Below are 21,826 nucleotides of genomic sequence, written 5' to 3' on the forward strand. Positions count from 1 at the left end.
TTACCCATTGGTCGAACTTTGCATGTGGTGTTTGCGATAGGAAAACCAGTAAACTAGCTAGATCAGAGATACTTTTGAGGAGATGGGAAACTCTAATGGAATCTAAGTTAGCGCCCATTGTGTACATTGCCCATGCTACGTCAATGGACCGTGCGGTGCATTCTGGGCGATTCTGGGACATGGCGAGGTCTCCTTCAAGGAGTGAATGGGAGTCAATTGGGCGCTAGCTCAAAAACGCAACCGTAGCATGAATTTCGTTAACAAGAAGTACAACATGACAAATATTTTCCATGATGTGAGATAAGTAACTTGCAGTATGTAATATTGTATAGCATTGGAATCGTACAATTGCGTACTTTTCAGTAAAATAAGCACGTTTCTCGACTCACCCTGACTTTGAGAAGGGATTGCTTAGCATCTGCGAGATGGATCATAACAACGTGATCGCGATTGGTCGATAGTCTGCTGGGTTATACGTTCATCCATTCATTTCCCAATTGGATTGCTATCTCCTCCTTTCCGTAATATCTCTGGCTAGATGGCATGTAAATATTCTGGAGAGCCGCTAAGGATGTCTAAAAGAACGAAAGGATAGAACTCCCGAACAATTGGAGCAAAATGAAATCGAATGTCATACAAAGTATATCAAGGTTTGTGTTATCTGTTTTTTGCCCTTAGACTTTCTATACGGAGAAAGACCAAGTCGTTGGGTGCGGCCTGGCTGTTGTAACATGCTAACTAGTCTAGATAGCCAACGTCATTAGCTTGCTTACCTGAAGCTTTGGGGAACCGTGGCTGTCAACGATGCTGCAAGGCAGACATGGCGTTGCAAGTGTCTGTTGGTTTACTTGAAATTACCCTATTCATGTGTTTTGTCCATAACTTGTAGATACATTAATGACCTCAGAATTCCGGCAAATCTCAAAATAATTGTTAGGGGACGAGTGTATAAACTGGCGCTCGTGCCCACACAGCAAACAAACCTAGCTAGCGAACGTTACTAGCTAACTGACTAACTGAAGTAGTTTTCAAAATGTTGATCATTACCGGCGGACCCTCCCCAGCAGCCAGTATTCATTGCAATCATGAAAATGGTGATGGAATTGAGAGTGCAAGGTCGTACACTCTTGTTCTGAAAGCCACATAACGTTAGCTAGCTGGCTAACTAAGCCAGCTTGCCTCTTGGCTAGCTAACTAACTTACAAACAGAAATACTCCCATTTATGACCGTCACAGAATTATGTAGTCAAGTATATTTCATCAGGCCAGACAAAACTATTTGTCATGATGGTTGCTTCACTTATGCTGTTGTCAAACATCCAATTTACCATTGCAACATGTTTAAGCCTGCCTTGAAAGATTTAAGCAGTAGAGGCTCTTTAGAGGAAGGGGAGGATCATGCTCCTCGGTGAATTTCATAAAAATAGTAAAACATTAAAGCTATCCTTTTAGATAAAACTATACTAAATATATTCACGTCACTAAATAATTTATCAAAACACACCGATTTGCAATGAATGTCTACAGTGTCCTCAACAGCACTCTGTAGGATAGCACCATGGTGTAGCCAGAATACAGCTAGCTTGTGCCCTCCTCTGGGTACATTGACTTCAATACTAAACCTAGGAGGCTCGTGGTTCTCAACATCTTCCGGCTACACAGTAATTATGACAACTTCCGGAGGACGTCCTCCAACCTATCAGAGCTCTTGCAGCATGAACTGACATGTTGTCCACCCAATCAAAGAATCAGATACGTAATCTACTACTGAAAGCACAAGCTACAGCTAGCCTAGCACTGCATAGTGCATCAATGTGTTGAGTAGTTGACTCAGAGAGAAAAAGACAGTAGTTTAACAGTTAACTAATTCATTTCTTCAAAAATGGAGAACCGAGAGAGAGAGTTATATTTCATCTATTTGTTTTACTTCCACTTACTTAGCTAGAAAATGCAGCTAGCTAGTTTAGTCTACTCAAACACCATGCTCAAACAGAGGGATGCTATGTTAGCTAGCTGCCTTTGACTATCCAACACAAGACTGGAACAATTCAAAGTCAAGGTTGAAATACTGTCTGCTTGCATAAGTGTCAAAGAACACATTTCACACCCATTCACATTTTCTCAAGAGATGCTGAAAGAAATCGTATTTCTCCACTCGTGTTCCCGAGACAAAATGTACATTTGTTTAATTTCACTGCGAGAAATGTATACTTCTGCAGGAGTTGATATTACAGTTGAAGTCGGAAGTTTACATACACTTAGGTTGGAGTCATTAACTTGTTTTTAAACCACTCCACAAATGTCATTTTTCCAACAATTGTTTCGAGACAGATTATTTCACTTATAATTCACTGTATCACAATTCCAGTGGGTCAGAAGTTGACTGTGCTTTTAAACAGCTTGGAAAATTCCAGAAAATGATGTCATGGCTTTAGAAGCTTCTGATAGGCTAATTGACATCATTTGAGTCAATTGGAGGTGTACCTGTGGATGTATTTCAAGACCTACCTTCAAACGCATTGCCTCTTTGCTTGTCATCATGGGAAATTCAAAAGAAATCGGCCAAGACCCCAGAAAAAAATTGTAGACCTCCACAAGTCTGCTTCATCCTTGGTAGCAATTTCCAAACCCCTGAAGGTACCATGTAACTTAATATAATACATCAATAAAATCAATTTAGTCTCAAATAAATAGTGAAACATGTTCAATTTGGTTTAAATAATGCAAAAACAAAGTGTTTGACAAGAAAGTAAAAGTGTAATATGTGCCATGTAAGAAAGCTAACATTTATGTTCCTTGCTCAGAACATGAGAAGATATGAAAGCTTGTGGTTCCTTTTAACATGAGTCTTCAATAGTCCCAGGTAAGAAGTTGTAGGTTGTAGTTATTATAGGACTATTTCTCTCTATACCATTTGTATTCCATAAACCTTTGACTATTGGATGTTATAATAGGTACTTTAGTATTGCCAGCCTAATCTCGGGAGTTGACAGGCTTGAAGTCATAAACAGCACACTGCTTGAAGCATTGCGAAGAGCTGCTTGCAAATTCACGAAAGTGCTGTTTGAATGAATGCTTACGAGCCTGCTGCTGCCTACCACCGCTCAGTCAGCCTGCTCTATCAAATCATAGACTTAATTATAACATAACACACATAAATACGAGCCGTAGGTCATTAATATGGTCAAATGGTCATTTCGAAAACAAAACATTTAATGGGTGGCATCTATGAGTCTAAATATTGCTGTTACATTGCACAACCTTCAATGTTATGCCATAATTATGTACAATTCTGGCAAGTTAGTTTGCAAAAAGCCAGGCGGCCCAAACTGTTGCATATACCCTGACACTGTGTAATTTCTCTTGCGTTCCTTTTACGCAATTTCCCTAGTTTAATATTGCCTGCTAACATGAATTTATTTTAACTAAATATGCAGGTTTAAAAATATATACTTCTGTGTCTTGATTTTAAGGAAGGCTTTGATGTTTATGGTTAGGTACATTCGTGCCACGATTGTGCTTTTTTTTGTGAACGTGCTTTCGTTAAATCATCCCCTGTTTAGCGAAGTTGGCTGTTAGGAAGAAATAGTCTTCACACAGTTCGCAACGAGCCAGGCGGCCCAAACTGCTACATATACCCTGACTCTGTTGCACCGAACGCAAGAGAAGTGACACAATTTCCCTTGTTAAAAGAAATGCATGTTAGCAGGCAATATTAACTAAATATGCAGGTTTAAACATATATACTTGTGTATTGATTTTAAGAAAGGCGTTGACGTTTATGGTTAGGTACACATTGGTGCAACGACAGTGCTTATTTCTTGAATGCGTGAGTTAAATCACCCGTTTGGTGAAGTAGGCTGTGATTCAATGATAAATTAACAGGCACTGCATCAATTATATGCAATGCAGGACAAGCTAGATAAACTAGTAATATCATCAACCATGTGTAGTTAACTAGTGATTATGTTAAGATTGTTTTTTATAAGATAAGTTTAATGCTAGCTAGCACCTTACATTGGCTCCTTGCTGCACTCGCATAACAGGTAGTCAGCCTGCCACGCAGTCTCCTCGTGGAGTGCAATGTAATCGGCCATGATCAGTGTCCAAAAATGCTGATTACTGATTGTTATGAAATCTTGAAATTGGCCCTAATTAATCGGCCATTCTGATTAATCGGTCGACCTCTAGAACATACTTTGGTGCGAAAAGTGCAAATCAATCCCAGAACAACAGCAAAGGACCTTGTGAAGATGCTGGAGGAAACGGGTACAAAAGTATCTATATACACTGTAAAACAAGTCCTATATAGATATAACCTTATGAAAAACTGTATGTATTATGTATTTGGCTATGGTGTATGTAAACTTCCATATTCAACAGTATATTACGCTACATGTGAGAGGTTGGCAAGATGGCGCCGACAGAGAAGGTCGCCTCTCTTCGAGTCTTTAGGAAACTATGCAGTATTTTTAGTTTTGTTATGTATTATTTCTTTCTTTGTTAGCCCAGAAAATCTTAAGCATTTTTACATACAGCCGGAAAGAACTATTGGATATTAACATTACGATCAGGAATACGACTTTCCTGAAGCGGATCCTTCGTTCGGACCACCACCCAGGACATCGGATCTAATCCCAGAGGCCGACCCAAAATAACGTCGCTGCAGAAGAGGTAGACGGACTGACCTCCTGGTCAGACTTTCGGAGGCGTGCACACCACCCACCGCTCCCCAGTATATTTTACTCGCTGATGTCCGGTCTCTAGACAATAAGGGGGACGAAATTAGGGCAAGGGTTTCCTTCCAGAGAGAGATCAGAGATTGTAACATTCTCTGTTTTGTGGAACCATGGCTCTCTCGGGATATGTTGTCAGACTTGGTACAGCCACCGGGTTTCTTCATGTGTCGCGCCGACAGAAATAAAAATTTCTCTGGGAAGAAGGGCGGGAGTGTTCCAACCTCAACTCCATTTCGCTCCTACCGTCCTACAGGCAGAAACTGAAACAGGATGTACCCGTGACTAAAATCATTCAACGCTGGTCTGACCAATCGGAATCCACGCTTCAAGATTGTTTTGATCACGCGAACTGGGAAATGTTCTGGGAAGCCTCAGAGAATAACATCGATTTATACCTTGACTTGGTGAGTGAATTTATAAGGAAGTGCATTGGAGATGTTGTACCCACTGTGACTATTAAAACCTACCCAAACCAGAAACCGTGGATGGATGGCGGCATTTGCGCAAAACTGAAAGTACGAACCACCGCATTCAACCATGATAAGATGACTAGGAATATGGCCGAATATAAACAGTGTAGTTATTCCCTCCGCAAGGCAATCAAACAAGCAACATGTTGGTATAGGGAGAAAGTGGAGTCACAATTCAACAGCTCAGACAGGGTCTACAGGCAGTTGTGAAAACCAGCCTCATCACGGACACCGATGTCTTGCTTCCAGACAAACTAAACACCTTAGACCGCTTTGAGGATAATACAGTGCCACTGAAGTGGCCTGCTACCAAGGACTGCGGGCCCCCCCTCTTCTTCTCTGTGGCCGACGCGAGTAAGACATTTAAACGTGTTAACCCTCGCAAGGCTGCTGACCCAGACGGCATCCCGAGCCACGTCCTCAGAGCATGTGCAGACCAGCTGCTTCAAGATGGCCACCATTGTTCCTGTACCCAAGAAGGCAAAGATCACTGAACTAAATGACTATCGTCCTGTAGCATTCACTTCTGTCATCATGAGGTGCTTTGAGAGACTAGTCAAAGATCATATCACCTCCACCTTACCTGCCTCCCTAGACCCACTTCAGTTTGCATACTGCCCCAACAGGTCCACAGACGATGCAATTGCCATCATACTGCACACTGCCCTATCCCATCTGGACAAGATGAATACCTATGTAAGAATGCTGTTCATTAACTACAGCTCAGCATTCAACACCATGGTACCCTCAAAGCTCATAATCAAGCTGGAGGCCCTGAGTCTCAACCCCGCCCTGTGCAATTGGGTCCTGGACTCTCTGATGGGCCGCCCCCAGGTAGTGAAGGTAGGAAACATCTCCACTTCGCTGATCCTCAACACTGGGGCCCCACAAGGGTGCGTGCTCAGCCCCCTCCTGTACTCCCTCTTCACCCATGACTGCGTGGCTAGTTCAATCATCAAGTTTGCAGACGACACAACGATAGTGGTTTTGATTACCAACAACGACAAGACAGCCAACAGGGAGGAGGTGAGGGCACTCGGAGTGTGGTGTCAGGAAAACAACCTCTCACTCAACGTCAACAAAACAAAGGAGATGATCATGGACTTCAGGAAACAGCGGAGGGTGCACCCCCCTATCCACATGGACGGGACAGTAGTGGTGAAGGTGGAACGTTTTTTTATTTATTTTTTTAAAAAGTTCCTCGGCGTACACATCACAGACTAACTGAAATGGTCCACCCACACAGACAGCGTGGTGAAGAATGTGCAACAGTGCAACTTCAACCTCAGGAGACTTGTCACCTAACTTCAACCTTTGGCTTGTCACCTAAAACCCTCACAAGCTTTTACAGAGGCACAATTGAGAGCATCCTGTCGAGTTGTATCACCGCCTGGTACGGCAACTGCACCGCCTTCTACCCGCAAGGGTCTCCAGAGGGTGGTGCGGTCTGCACAACGCATCCCCGGGGGCAAGCTACCTGCCCTCCAGGGCACCTACAGAACCCTATGTCACAGGAAGGCCAAAAAGATCATCAAGGACAACAGCCACCTGAGCCACTGCCTGTTCACCCCGCTACCATCCAGAAGACAATGTCAGTACAGGTGCATCAAAGCTGGGACCGAGAGACTGAAAAACAGCTTTTATCTCAAGGCCATCAGACTGTTAAACAGGCATCACTAACACAGAGAGGCAGGCTTCTGCCTACATAGACTCAAATCATTGGCAACTTTAATAAATGGATCAATAGTCACTTTAAAAAATGCCACTTTAATTTTTACATATCTCACATTACTCATCTCATATGTATATACTGTATTTTATACCATCTATTGCACCTTGCCTGTGCCGCTCGGCCGTCGCTCATCCATATACACTGCTCAAAAAAATAAAGGGAACACTTAAACAACACAATGTAACTCCAAGTCAATCACACTTCTGTGAAATCAAACTGTCCAATTAGGAAGCAACACTGATTGACAATAAATTTCACATGCTGTTGTGCAAATGGAATAGACAACAGGTGGAAATTATAGGCAATTAGCAAGACGCCCCCAATAAAGGAGTGGTTCTGCAGGTGGTGACCACAGACCACTTCTCAGTTCCTATGCTTCCTGGCTGATGTTTTGGTCACTTTTGAATGCTGGCGGTGCTTTCACTCTAGTGGTAGCATGATACGGAGTCTACAACCCACACAAGTGGCTCAGGTAGTGCAGCTCATCCAGGATGGCACATCAATGCGAGCTGTGGCAAGAAGGTTTGCTGTGTCTGTCAGCGTAGTGTCCAGAGCATGGAGGCGCTACCAGGAGACAGGCCAGTACATCAGGAGACGTGGAGGAGGCCGGAGACCAGGAGACCTGGAGGAGGGCAACAACCCAGCAGCAGGACCGCTACCTCCGCCTTTGAGCAAGGAGGAGCAGGAGGAGCACTGCCAGAGCCCTGCAAAATGACCTCCAGCAGGCCACAAATGTGCATGTGTCTGCTCAAACGGTCAGAAACAGACTCCATGAGGGTGGTATGAGGGCCCGACGTCCACAGGTGGGGGTTGTGCTTACAACCCAACACCGTGCAGGATGTTTGGCATTTGCCAGAGAACACCAAGATTGGCAAATTCGCCACTGGCGCCCTGTGCTCTTCACAGATGAAAGCAGGTTCACACTGAGCACATGTGACTGACGTGACCGAGTCTGGAAACGCCGTGGAGAATGTTCTGCTGCCTGCAACATCCTCCAGCATGACCGGTTTGGCGGTAGGTCAGTCATGGTGTGGGGTGGCATTTCACAGCCCTCCATGTGCTCGCCAGAGGTAGCCTGACTGCCATTAGGTACCGAGATGAGATCCTCAGACCCCTTGTGAGACCATATGCTGGTGCGGTTGGCCCTGGCTTCCTCCTAATGCAAGACAATGCTAGACCTAATGTGGCTGGCGTGTGTCAGCAGTTCCTGCAAGAGGAAGGCATTGACGCTATGGACTGACCCGCCCGTTCCCCAGACCTGAATCCAATTGAGCACATCTGGGACATCATGTCTCGCTCCATCCACCAACCAATTGCACCACAGACTGTCCAGGAGTTGGCGGATGCTTTAGTCCAGGTCTGGGAGGAGATCCCTCAGGAGACCATCTGCCACCTCATCAGGAGCATGCCCAGGCATTGTAGGGAGGTCATACAGGCACGTGGAGGCCACACACACTACTGAGCCTCACTTGTTTTAAGGACATTACATCAAAGTTGGATCAGCCTGTAGTGTGGTTTTCCACTTTAATTTTGAGTGTGACTCCAAATCCAGACCTCCATGGGTTGATCAATTTGATTTCCGTTGATAAGTTTTGTGTGATTTTGTTGTCAGCACATTCAACTATGTAATGAAAAAAGTATTTAATAAGAATATTTCATTAGTTCAGATCTAGGATGTGTTATTTTAGTGTTCCCTTTATTTTTTGGAGCAGTGTATTTTGTGAAGTGCACTAGTCCCTCCTGCAGGAAAGCACCCCCACAACATGATGCTGCCACCCCTGTGCTTCACGGTTGGGATGGTGTTCTTTGGCTTGCAAGCCTCCCCCTTTCTCCTCCAAACATAACGATGGTCATTATGGCCAAACAGTTCTATTTTAGTTTCATCAGACCAAAGGAAATTTCTCCAAGAAGTACAATCTTCGTCCCCATGTGCAGTTGCAAACCGTAGTCTGACTTTTTTATGGCCGTTTTGGAGCAGTGGCTTCTTCCTTGCTGTGCGGCCTTTCAGGTTATGTCGATATAGGACTCGTTTTACCGTGGATATAGATACTTTTGTACCTGTTTCCTCAATCATCTTCACAAGGTCCTTTGCTGTTGTCCTGGGATTGATTTGCACTTTTCGCACCAAGGTATGTTCATCTCTTGGAGAACGCTTCTCCTTCCTGAGCGGTATGATGGCTGCATGGTCTTGGCTGATTTCTTTTGATTTTCCCATGATGTCAAGCAAATAGGCACTGAGTTTGAAGGTAGGCCTTGAAATACATCCACAGGTACACCACCATTTGACTCAAATGATGTCAATTAGCCTATCAGAAGCTTCTAAAGCCATGACATCATTTTCTGGAATTTTCCAAACTGTCAACTTAGTTTATGTAAACTTCTGACCCACTGGAATTGTGATACAGTGAATTATAAGTGAAATAATCTGTCTGTAAACAATTGTTGGAAAATGACTTGTCATGCACAAAGTAGATGTCCTAACTGACTTGCCAAAACCATAGTTTGTGAATAAGTGGTTGAAAAATGAGTTTTAGTGACTCCAACCTAAGTGTATGTAAACGTCAACTGTATAAGTACAGGAAAAAACACATTTTTGACTACACTGGGTCTTTAAATGGAAATCAGTTCATTTTAAATGTATGGTTTCCACATGTTGCTATTCCAGTCTCAATAGTCTGTGACTTGTTTGCCACACTCTGCACATCTATAAATGATCGATTCTTCCATGCTCTGAAGTGAAGTCTGCAGAGTTCCTTAACTTCATCCAGCAGCAAATTTTTTTACATATATTTTTTAGAGAGACAATACTTAACTGTAGCTTCCATTTTAAGAACAAAATGAAACTTAACAGCAATTGGAGTAGCATAAATGGTTTCTGTTCAAAACGTTTTGCAACAGAATCGTAGTAATGAAGACACCCCTGGTTTCACTTAACACTCATACGCACAGGAGTGTTTATGAACGGCAGTGCTTACAATGCCTTTGGAAAGTATTCAGACCCCTTGACTTTCCACATTTTGTTACTTTACAGATTTAGTCTAAAATGGATTAATGGACAAAGCGACTTAAGTTTTTTTTGTTTTTGCAAATGTATTAAATAAAAAAAATAAAAACCTTATGTAAATAAGTATTGCTATGAAAATCGAAATTGAGCTCAGGTGCCTCATGTTTCCATTGATCATAGAGGTCCGAGACAGGATTGTGTCGAGGCACAGATCTGGGGAACTGTACCAAAAAATGACTGCTGCATTGAAGATCCCCAAGAACACAGGGGCCTCCATCATTCTTAAATGGAAGAAGTTTGGAACCACCAAGACTCTTCCTAGAGCTGGCCACCCGGACAAACTGAGCGATTGGGGGAGAAGGGCGTTGGTGGGGGAGGTGACCAAGAACCAGATGGTCACTCTGACAGAGCTCTGGAGTTCCTCTGTGGAGATGGGAGAACATTCCAGAAGGACAACCATCTCTGCAGCTCTCCAGTGGCCAGACGGAAGCTTCTCCACTAAAAAGCACACAACAGCCCGCTTGGAGTTTGCCAAAAGACACCTAAAAAGGCACACGGTGGCATTATGCTTTGGAAGTTTTTCAGCGGCAGGGACGTCTATCGAGGGAAAGATTTATGGAGCAAAGTTTATTTTTATTTTATTTTTTAAATGTAACCTTTTTATTTAACTAGGCAACGTTCAGTTAAGAACAAATTCAATTTTACAATGGCGGCCTACCGGGGAACAGTGCCTTGTTCAGGTGCAGAACGACAGATTTTTACCTTGTCAGCCCAAGGATTCGATCCAGCAACCTTTCGGTTACTGGCCCAATGCTCTAACCACTAGGCTACCTGCCGCCCGGAGTAATCCTTGATGAAAACCTGCTCCAGAGCGCTCAGGACCTACGACTAGGGCGAAGGTTCATTCTCCAACAGGACAACGATCCTTAGCTCTCAGACAAGACAATGCAGGAGTGGCTTTGGGACAAGTCTTTGAATGTCCTTGATTGGCCCAGCAAGAGCCCGGACTTGAACCCGATCTAACCTGACAGAGCTTGAGATGATCTGAAGAGAAGAATGGGAGAAACACCCCAAATACAGGTCTGCCAAGCTTGTAGCTTCATACCCAAGAAGACTCCAGGCTGTAATCGTTGCCAAAGGTGCTTCAACAAAGTACTGAGTAAAGGGTCTGAATACTTATGTAAATGTATTAAAAATACAAATATCACATTTGCAAAAATGTTGTCATTATGGGGTGTTGTGTTGATTGCTGAGGAAAAACAACAACAATTTAATACATTTTAGAATAAGGCTGTAACATAACAAAATGTGGGGGGAAAATCAAGTGGTCTGAATATTTTCCGAAGACACTATCTCCATTAATATGTATTAACATTTGTGTAATAAACATTTAGAATTTCTTCACTACACGCACTGTCCTGTTTTTATAAAAACTTTTCTACACAGTGCAAACTCAGGTGGGTTAGGTAGGGATTTACACTCTGGTTCTGTGTGTTCACCACTGTACTGACCTCTGATTTTACTGCTTAACAACTGGACCACACACACACACACACCATGCTTGTGCATTCAGCCTTACTTACACACACACATAAGAGGTGTCACTCTTGCCTCACTCCACATGACCTGCCTGAGAAACACTTATCTCCATTCATTCAAAACTATACTAAATAAAAATATAAACCAACATGTATAGTGTTGGTTTCATGTTTTGAAATAAAACATCCCAGAAATGTTCCATGTTCCATACAATAAGCTTCTCTCAAATTTTGTGCACAAATCTTTCCTTTAACCAAGATAATACATCCACCTGACAGGTATGGCATATCAAGAGCTGAATAAACAGCATAATCATTACACAGGTGCACCTTGTGCTGGGGACATTAAAAGGCCACTCTAAAATGTGCAGTTTTGTCACCCAACACAATGCCACAAGTGTCAAGGTGAGGGAGCGTGCAATTTGCAAGCTGACTGCAGGAATGTCCAACAGAGCTGTTGCCACATAACCGGATGTTAATTTCTCTACCATAAGCCGCCTCCAACATAATTTTTGAGAATTTGACAGTACATCCAACCGGCCTCAACCGCAGACCACGTGTAACCACGCCAGCCCATGACCTCCACATCTGTCTTCACCTGCGGGGTGGGGGGCAGGTATTTCTGTCTGTAATAAAGCCCTTTTGTGATAAACTCATTCCGATTTGCTGGACCTGCCTCACAAGTGGATGGGCCTATGCCCTCCCAGGCCCAACCATGGCTGAGCCCTTGCCCAGTAATGTGAAATCCATAGATTTTACATTTTTGCATGTTGCGTTTTCTATTTTTGTTCAGTAAACAATGTCGGACTGTACCGTGAGAGAGCACGTCTTCGCTTACACCTGAACCCCAAGAGATGCTGGTTAGTTTTACGACCTGGCTCATAGTTCGTAACAACTAGCATGTCATGCAAATCATTTAACAATATAGTCTACTAGTTTGGAAAACCTTTCTGTTTTTCAGGGTCCCTCAGCTGTTGCACATTTTTGTGGCACACCTGATTCAACCATCAAAGGCATTGATGATTAGTTGACTAGTTGAATCTGTTCTAGTGCTGGAACAGAACAGAAATGTTATGTCTGGGGTTTTCCCAGAAGAATGGATTTTGAAACACAGAGTTGTTTGGCTGTCTGCTTTGAGTATCACTGTATTCATCTTATGACCCACTTTGGTATGTTTCAGTGCTGGTTGTCATACTGAGCCACAGCTGTAGCCATGGATGCCAAAGCTAACGACAGCACCTTCCCCAGTTTTGGAGACTTGGATGAGTTCCTCACCAAGCATGACTCCAATTTTGTGTGGCTCCTTGTGGGTAAGTGTTGAGGGAATTTTCTAGACTTGGGGGTGGGGGCAGTACCTGAGTTAGTGGGAGTGCAGGCTGCATTGAATCACAGCCATTTCTCACATTTTGATTTGATGAATGGGGAGCACTTAACTCTAAGTATACTGGTGTGAAGCCTCATTTAACACTATCATATCATAACAATGATTTGAGGCATAGCCATTTGAGGCATAGCTATCTACAGTGCTTTCGGAAAGTATTCATACCCCCTGACCTTTTACACATTTTGTTACGTTACAGCCTTATTCTAAAATGGATTCAATTGTTTCCCCACCTCATCAATCTGCACACATTACCCCATAATGACATAGCAAAAACAGGTTTTTAGACATTTCTGAAAATGTATAAAAAAAACTGATATCACATTTACATACAGTACCAGTCATTAAAGTGTTTTTCTTTATTCATACCCTTTACTCAGTACTTTGTTGAAACACCTTTGGCACCGATTACAGCATTGAGGCTTCTTGAGTATGACGCTTCTTGAGTATGACGCTTCAAGCTTGTCACACCTGTATTTGAGCACACCTGAGTTTCTCCCATTCTTCTCTGCAGATCCTCTCAAGCTCTGTCAGGTTATTTGGGAGTGTTGCTGCACAGCTATTTTCAGGTCTCTCCAGAGATGTTCAATCGGGTTCAAGTCCGGGCTCTGGCTGGGCCACTCAAGGACATTCAGAGACTTGTCCCGGAAGCCACTTCTGCGTTGTCTTGGCTGTGTGCTTAGGGTCATTGTCCTGTTGGATGATAAACCTTTTCCCCAGTCTGAGGTCCTGGGTGCTCTGGAGCAGGTTTTCATCAAAGACCTCTCTGTATTTTGCGTTGTTCGTCTTTCCACCCGGTCCTGACTAGTCACCCAGTACCTGCCACTGAAAAACATCCCCAAGCATGGTGCTGCCACCACCGTGCTTCACCATAGGGATGGTGCAGGTTTCCTACAGACGTGATGCATGGCATTCAGGCCAAAGAGTTCAGTCTTGGTTTCATCAGACAAGAGAATCTTGTTTTTCATAGTCTGAGAGTCCTTTTCGTGCTTTTTGGCAAACTCCAAACGGACTGTCGTGCATTTTACTGAAGAGTGGCTTCCGTCTTGCCTGATTGGTGGAGTGCTGCAAAGATGGTTGTCCTTGTGGAAGGTTGTCCCATCTCGACAGAGGGATTATAGAACTCTGTCAGAGTGAACATCGGCTTCTTTGTCACCTTCCTGACCAAGGCCCTTCCCCCCCCAATTGCTCAGTTTGGCCCGGGCGGCCATTCTTCCATTTAAGAATGATGGAGGCCACTGGTGTTCTTGGGGACATTCAATGCTGCAGAATTGTTTTGGTACCCTTCCCCAGATCTGTGCCTCGACACAATCCTGTCTCAGAGCTCTATCGACAATTCCTTCGATCTCATGTGGGACCTTATATAGACAGGTGTGTGCCCTTCCAAATCATGTCCAATCAATTGAATTTACCACTGGTGGACTCCAATCAAGTTGTAGAAACATTTCAAGGATGATCAATGGAAACAGGATGCACCTGAGCATAGCAAAGGGTCTGAAGACTTATGTAAATACGTTGAATTTTTAAAAATAAATGTGCAAAAAAAATATCTAAACCTGTTTTCACTTTGTCATTATGGGGTATTGTGTGTAGATTGAGGAAATGCTCTGTTTTCTCTTCCAGCCACCATTCTGTCCTGTGGATGGATCATCTACCTGACCTATTACAACTCCCGCAACATCGGCCTCATCTTAACCCTCATCATCAACAGACTCTGCAAGAATGGCTACATTCACATCGGTGAGTGCAAATAATGAAATTAAGCTTGCAGACGTGTTATGGTGAAAATTGCCTGAGATTTGCAGAAGCAGACATTTATCGGTCACATACACATGGTTAGCAGATGTTAATGCGAGTGTAGTGAAATGCTTCTAGTTCCGACCATGCAGTAATATCTAACAAGTAATCTAACAATTTCACAACTACCTTATACACACAAGTGTAAAGGAATTAATAAGGATATGTACATATAAATATATGGATGAGCGATGACCGAACAGCATAGGCAAGATGCGGTAGATGGTATAGATTACAGTATACACATATGAGATGAGTGATGTAGGGTATGTAAACATTATATAAAGTGGCATTGTTTAAAGTCACTAGTGAGACATTTATTACATCCAAGTTTTAATTATTAAAGTGGCTAGAGATTTGAGTCAGTATGTTGGCAGCAGCCACTCAATGTTAGTGATGGCTGTTTAACAGACAGATGGAAGCTGTTTTTCAGTCTCTTGGTCTCAGCTTTGATGCACCTGTACTGACCTCGCCTTCTGGATGATAGCGGGGTGAACAGGTAGTGGCTCGGGTGGTTTTTGGCCTTCTTGTGAACATCGGGTGGTGTAGGTGTCCTGGAGGGCATGTCTTTTGCCCCCGGTGATGCGTTGTGCAGACCGTACCACCCTCTGAAGAGCCTTGCGGTTGTGGGCGGAGCAGTTGCCATACCAGGCGGTGATACAGCCCGACAGGATGCTCTCGATTGTGCGTCTGTAAAAGCTTGTGAGTGTTTTTGGTGACAAGCCACATTTCTTCAGCCTTCTGAGGTTGAAGAGGCGCTGTTGCTCCTTCTTCCCCACGCTGTCTGTGTGGGTGGACCATTTCAGTTTGTCCGTGATGTGTACGCCGAGGAACTTAACTTTCCACCTTCTCCACTACTGTCCCGTCAATGTGGATAGGGGGGTGCTCCCTCTGCTGTTTCCTGAAGTCCACGATCATCTCCTTTGTTTTGTTGACGTTGAGTGTGAAGTTATTTTCCTGACACCATACTCTGAGGGCCCTCACCTCCTCCCTGTAGGCCGTCTTTGTTGGTAATCAAGCCTACCACTGTAGTGACATCTGCAAACTTGATGATTGAGTTGGAGGCGTGCATGGCTACGCAGTCATGGGTGAACAGGGAGTACAGGAGAGGGCTGAGAACTCACTCTTGTGGGGCCCCAGTGTTGAGGATCAGCGGGGTGGAGATGTTGTTTACTACCCTCACCACCTGGGGGCGTCCCGTCAGAAAGTTCAGGACCCAGTTGCGCAGGGCGGGGTCGAGACTAAACGTCGACCGATTATGATTTTTCAAAGCCGATACCGATGAGGACCAAGAAATGCAGATACCGATTAATCGGACAATTTTTATATATATATTTGTAATAATGACAATTACAACAAAACTGAATTAACACTTATTTTAATTTAATATAATACGTCAATAAAATCTATTTAGTCTCAAATAATGAAACATGTTCAATTTGGTTTAAATAATGCAAAAACAAAGTGTTGGAGAAGAAAGTAAAAGTGCAATATGTCACATGTAAAAAAGCTAACGTTTAAGTACCTTGCTCAGAACATATGAAAGCTGGTGGTTCCTTTTAACATGAGTCTTCAATATTCCCAGGTAAGAAGTTTTAGGTTATAGTTATTATAGGACTATTTCTCTCTATCGTTTGTATTTCATAAACTTTTTGACTATTGGATGTTCTAATAGGTACTTTAGTATTGCCAGCCTAATCTCAGGAGTTGATAGGCTTGAAGTCATAAACAGCGCAATGCTTGAAGCACATTGAAGAGCTGCTTGCAAATTCACGAAAGTGCTGTTTGAATGAATGCTTACGAGCCTGCTGCTGCCTACCACCGCTCAGTCAGACTGCTCTATCAAATCATAGACTTAATTATAATATGATAACACACAGAAATACGAGCCATAAGTCATTAATATGGTCAAATCTGTGAACTATCATTTCGAAAACAAAACGTTTATTATTTCGGTAAAATACGGAACCTTTCCATATTTTATCGAACTGGTGGCATCCATAAGTCTAAATATTGCTGTTACATTGCACAACCTTCACTGTTATGTCATAAATATGTAAAATTCTGGCTAATTAATTACGGTCTTTGTTAGGAAGAAATGGTCTTCACACAGTTCGCAACGAGCCAGGCGGCCCAAACTGCTGCAATAACCCAGACTCTGCTTTCACAGAACGCAAGGGAAGTGACACAATTTCCCTAGTTAAAAGAAATTCATGTTAGCAGGCAATATTAACTAAAAATGCAGGTAAAAAAATATATACTTGTGTATTGATTTTAAGAAAGGCATTGATGTTTATGGTTAGGTACACATTGGTGTGCAACGACTGTGCTTTTTTCGCGAATGCGCTTGTTAAATCACCCGTTCGGCGAAGTAGGCTATGATTCAATGATAAATTAACAGGCACCGCATCGATTATATGCAACGCAGGACAAGCTAGATAAACTATTAATATCGTCAACCATGTGTAGTTAACTAGTGAGATATGTTAAGATTGATTGTTTTTTATAAGATAAGTTTAATGCTAGCTAGCACCTTACCTTGGCTCCTTGCTGCACTCACATAACAGGTAGTCAGCCTGCCACGCAGTCTCCTCGTGGAGTGCAATGTAATCGGCCATAATCTGTGTCCAAAAACGCAGATTACCGATCGTTACGAAATCTTGAAATCGGCCCTAATTAATCGGCCATTCTGATTAATCGGTCAACCTCTAGTCGAGACCCAGGATCTTGAGCTTAATGACGATTTTAGAGGGTACTATGTTGTTAAATTCTGAGCTGTAGTCTATGAACAGCATTCTTACTTAGATATTCCTCTTGTCCAGATGTGTTAGGGCAGTATGATTGCGATTGTGTCGTCTGTGGACCTATTGGGGCGGTAAGCAAATTGGAGTGGGTCTTGGGTGTCAGGTAGGGTGGAGGTTATATGGTCCTTGACAAGTCTCTCAAAGCACTTCATGATGACGGAAGTAAGTGCTATTGGGCGATAGTCGTTTAGCTCAGTTACCTTAGCTTTCTTGGGAACAGGAACAATGGTGGCCCTCTTGAAGCATGTGGGAACAGCAGACTAGGATAGGGATTGATTGACTTGGCCCCTCAGTTGATCTAATATATGGAATTCAGTGTGAATAATCTGTTAGCGTGTCTGAAACTCGTTGTTAATCTGACTTACTTGGCTGAGTTTTAGCATCACTGTCTGTCCTTTCTCTCCACAGGCTCCTTCTCTTTCTCGGTGCTGTCGGGGAAGGTCATGTTCAGGGATGTGTACTTCATCAACAAAGATATGTCCATCAGGTGCTTACTTTTACACTATTCTGTTGTGTGTTCTGCTTTCTAGATAATACATGCTTATATTCTAATACTATTTTATCATACTTAATGTATTTTGTGTTACAGAATACAAGATGGTTTCTTTATATTCCGTTGGTGGAAAATGTATAACCCTAAGCAGAAACAGCATGGTGAGTGGACTGTAGGAGAGACATAATGGTTTGGATTTGGATAACAAGTCTGTAGGTGTAGGAGTGGCGGGATGCCACAGGAAACTCAAATAGCTTGTACTCAGGAGTACTCTTCTCCATGATTCTTGACCAAAGTTACAGATGACCTTGTTCTTGTCTTCTCCAGACCCCAAAGCTGAGACCAGGCTCTACGTGACCGTAAATGGATTTGAGTTCCACGTTTACAACCGGACAGACCTCTATGCACGTCTAGAGGAGACCTTTGGGTTGGACCGCACCCTCATACCGCCCAAAAAAGACGAGGAAAGGGAAAGAGAGGAACAAGAAAAGATCCTGGACAGTGTTAACATCAAAGGAGAGACTCCAGACCCATCGTCATCTTGGAGATCCCTCATCCCCGTCATCAAAGTCAACATCAGCACTGTGAGTTGCCTTTAGCTTAGCTACATATGAGACATCACTCCCACACACAAGTCAATGTTTAGGTTCTATGAAAGTGCACATATGTATAATATAATTCTCATCATCACCTCTGTATTTCTCCAGGGTCGCTTGGCATTCGGGAACCACCACCTCCCCCAGACGATATGTGTGAACTTTGAGGATGCCTTTCTGACTTATGCCACCAAGCCCCCGTCCAGCCACCTAGACCAGTACATGCACATTGTCAAGGGCTCTCTGGAGAATGTTCGTGTCATGCTAGTACCCAGCCCACGCTACCTGGGCATGCAAAACGATGAGTGAGTTGACCTTCGATCTAATCCCAAACAGTTAATCCCTGACCCCATTACACGAGCATGCAAAACGAGAAGTGTTTAACATCTTAGGAGCCACATTAATAGTGGTATAGCAGTATTCTGAGATTCTGTGTTATCCTCTATAGGCCGCCCAGACTGATGGGAGAAGGGTTTGTGGTCATGCAGTCCAATGATGTGGACATCTACTATTACCAGGATGAACCAGGTACGACCATAGTATGTAGAACTCTGGTGATGAATCGTGTAAGATATGGTTGTATTGGCACTGTTTCTACATGGATTTGGGTTTGACGTGGTTTCATGAATGTTCTTGTGTTTTGGAATGACTATTTATGTTTGTGTGTGTTATCAGGCCTGGTCCCAGAGGAGCAGGAGAGTGGGGATCCAGAGCTATGTGGAGAAGGAACCAAACTGCAGGATCTGCCTCCCTGCTGGGGTCTGGACATAGTCTGTGGGAAAGGAACTGACTTCAACTACGGGCCCTGGGCGGACAGGCAGAGGTACACGTACACACATACGCACACTCAGCATTCTCTCCTGTGTGCAGAGACCATAAAAATAGAATGACTAAGGGTTATATTTCTGTATGCAGGGATTGCCTGTGGAAGTTCTTCCTACCAGCAGACTACCAGTCCATGGGTGTTACGGAGGTGGCTCAGCCCGGCAAACCCAGACAGATTCTGGCCTTTGAACTCCGCATGAACATTATCGCAGACGCCACCATAGACCTGCTCTTCACCAAAAACAGGGTACCAGGAGAGCAGGCTTCTCACTCTCTGTTTCTCTCCTCTTCTATTCTGTCTCTTTTTTTGTTAGTATTAGATAAAGACAGATCTAAATAGCTCTAAACTGTTATAATCCATTTCACAATGGGATCATGTGTTTCTCTAAATATGTGATCTAATGATTTTCCTGCTCTTAGGAAACCAATGCCATACATGTGAATGTCGGAGCAGGCTCTTATCTGGAAGTGAACATCCCCATGACTGTGGGGGAGACTGGTGAGTGGACAGTGAGAAAGAACTGAGGTTAGAAGAAAGTGGATGTCTGTGTCTATGGTTACAGGGTAAGATGCCGGTGCGATGCCATGAAATCATGCATTAATCATGACAATATTACCATCACAGAACTTCAGCTGTGAGCATTTGTTTGATCCTCTCTCCCCAGGCTACTCTCCCACCATCAAAGGCCAGTTGCTCCATGTAGACACCACCACCAGCATGCAGTACAGGACTCTGCTGGAGGCTGAGATGCTGGCTGTAAGTACAGCACAGTAGGAATCTGCAGGGGTCCTATTTAGCCACAAGCCATATCCAGAGTTTCCATTACACATTTTTTTAATGAGTGATTGAATCAAAACAACTGTGTACAAATGAATTACCAAGCCCTTGATGAGTTAAATCAGGTGTGTTAGTGCACCTCCTTGTGAACATGAAAGCGTGTTGACATGATTGTTGCCTCTGACACTTCTCCCCTTAGTTCCATGTGATTGCCAGCTATCCCAGTGTGTGGAACATGCCCCAGTCCTGGAACTGTGAGATAGAGGTGTACAAGGCCACCTATCACTTTATTTATGCCCAGAAAAACTTCTTCACTGGTAAGACCTTCTCTCAATCTGTTTATAGGGCGATTCCACACCAGTTTAGTCCGAAAATATTTGTGGTATGTGAGATTTTTCTGGCAATTCTCACATAGTTACTTCTTTGTGAACAAGGATTTTTGACATGCTTTTTACATTTGTATCACTAAGTGGCCATTTTATACTACTTTTAGAGCTATACATGCCTATTGTAAGACCCTATGATCTGTGAACCGTACAGGATACAGACATCTTGGTGTTATTGTTCTCTCAAATATGGAGTATGTCTAGATTCTGAAATAAAAATTCGGACTTTAATTTATTCATTATTTAAAATCTCAATCTCTCAAAATGGCACTTTTTGGATTTAGCTTATCTTTAGACATAATGTTTGTAACAATATACTCTTCAAACATGTAACATTTCCAGAGTCGGCTTTTTAAAGGCAAATTTCACCGGTGCTTAATTTCACTATATACAGTGCCTTCAGAAGGTATTTTTATTTATTTTTTAACTAGTCAAGTTAGTTAAGAACAAATTCTTATTTACAATGACGGTCTAGGAACAGTGGGTTAACTGCCTTGTTCAGGGGTAGAATGACAGATTTTTACCTTAACAGCTCAGGAATTCGATCTAGCAACCTTTCGGTTACTGCCCCAACACTCGAACCACTAGGCTGTCTGCCGCCCCACTAGGCTACCCATAGGTATTCAGACCCCTTTACTTTTTCCACATGTTGTTACGTTACAGCCTTATTCTAAAATCTATTAAATAAAACAATTTCCTCAGAAATCTACACACACTACCCCATAATGACAAAGCCAAAACTGTTTTTTGGAAATGTTTAGATGTAAATAAGTTCTGTTTTTTGTTTTAATAACATAAGTATTCAGATTCTTTGCTATGAGACTTGAAATTGAGCTCAGGTGCATCCTAATTCCATTGATCTTCCTTGAGATGTTTCTACAACTTGCTTAGAGTCCACCTGTGGTAAATTAAATTGATTGGACATGATTTGGAAGGAATTGTCTGTAGAGCTCTGAGACAGGATTGTGTCGGCACAGATCTGGGGAAGGGTACTTAAACATTTATGCAGCATTGAAGGTCCCCCAAAACACAGTGGCCTTCATCATTCTTAAATGGAAGAAGTTTGGAACCACCAAAAGTCTTCCTAGAGCTGGCCGCCTGGCCAAACTGAACACTCGGGAGAAGGGCCTTGGTCAGGAAGGTGATCAAGAAACGGATGGTCCCTCTGACAGAGCTCTGTAGTTCCTCTGTGGAGATTTTATCTCTGCAGCACTCCACCAATCAGGCCTTTAATCTAGAGTGTCCAGACGGAAGCCACTCCTCAGTAAAAGGCACATGACAGC

At 43.2% G+C, this 21,826-nt stretch overlaps 1 protein-coding gene across 14 annotated transcripts in view; it reads left to right on the forward strand.

Annotated features, from left to right (window-relative positions):
• Nucleotides 1-232: 232 nt before the first annotated feature.
• LOC109893722 (transmembrane protein KIAA1109 homolog) overlaps nt 233-21,826 on the forward strand; it is a 117,273-nt gene continuing 95,679 nt past the window's right edge. For 11 of the 14 annotated variants that reach the window (XM_031828827.1, XM_031828831.1, XM_031828835.1 and 8 more), the window contains exons 1-13: nt 234-650; nt 12,664-12,793; nt 14,488-14,604; nt 17,874-17,952; nt 18,055-18,119; nt 18,286-18,542; nt 18,666-18,859; nt 19,003-19,082; nt 19,230-19,377; nt 19,470-19,626; nt 19,800-19,878; nt 20,045-20,136; nt 20,357-20,474. In XM_031828827.1, the coding sequence (XP_031684687.1) occupies nt 12,697-12,793; nt 14,488-14,604; nt 17,874-17,952; nt 18,055-18,119; nt 18,286-18,542; nt 18,666-18,859; nt 19,003-19,082; nt 19,230-19,377; nt 19,470-19,626; nt 19,800-19,878; nt 20,045-20,136; nt 20,357-20,474 (1,483 nt within the window). In that variant the 5' untranslated portion in view covers nt 234-650; nt 12,664-12,696. Of the gene's footprint in view, nt 651-12,663; nt 12,794-14,487; nt 14,605-17,873; nt 17,953-18,054; nt 18,120-18,285; nt 18,543-18,665; nt 18,860-19,002; nt 19,083-19,229; nt 19,378-19,469; nt 19,627-19,799; nt 19,879-20,044; nt 20,137-20,356; nt 20,475-21,826 lie in introns of all 14 variants that reach the window. The other 3 variants (XM_031828839.1, XM_031828840.1, XM_031828829.1) reach the window with 2 other exon arrangements.

Source organism: Oncorhynchus kisutch, linkage group LG7, assembly GCF_002021735.2.
Source record: "Oncorhynchus kisutch isolate 150728-3 linkage group LG7, Okis_V2, whole genome shotgun sequence".
NCBI lineage: Eukaryota > Metazoa > Chordata > Actinopteri > Salmoniformes > Salmonidae > Oncorhynchus > Oncorhynchus kisutch.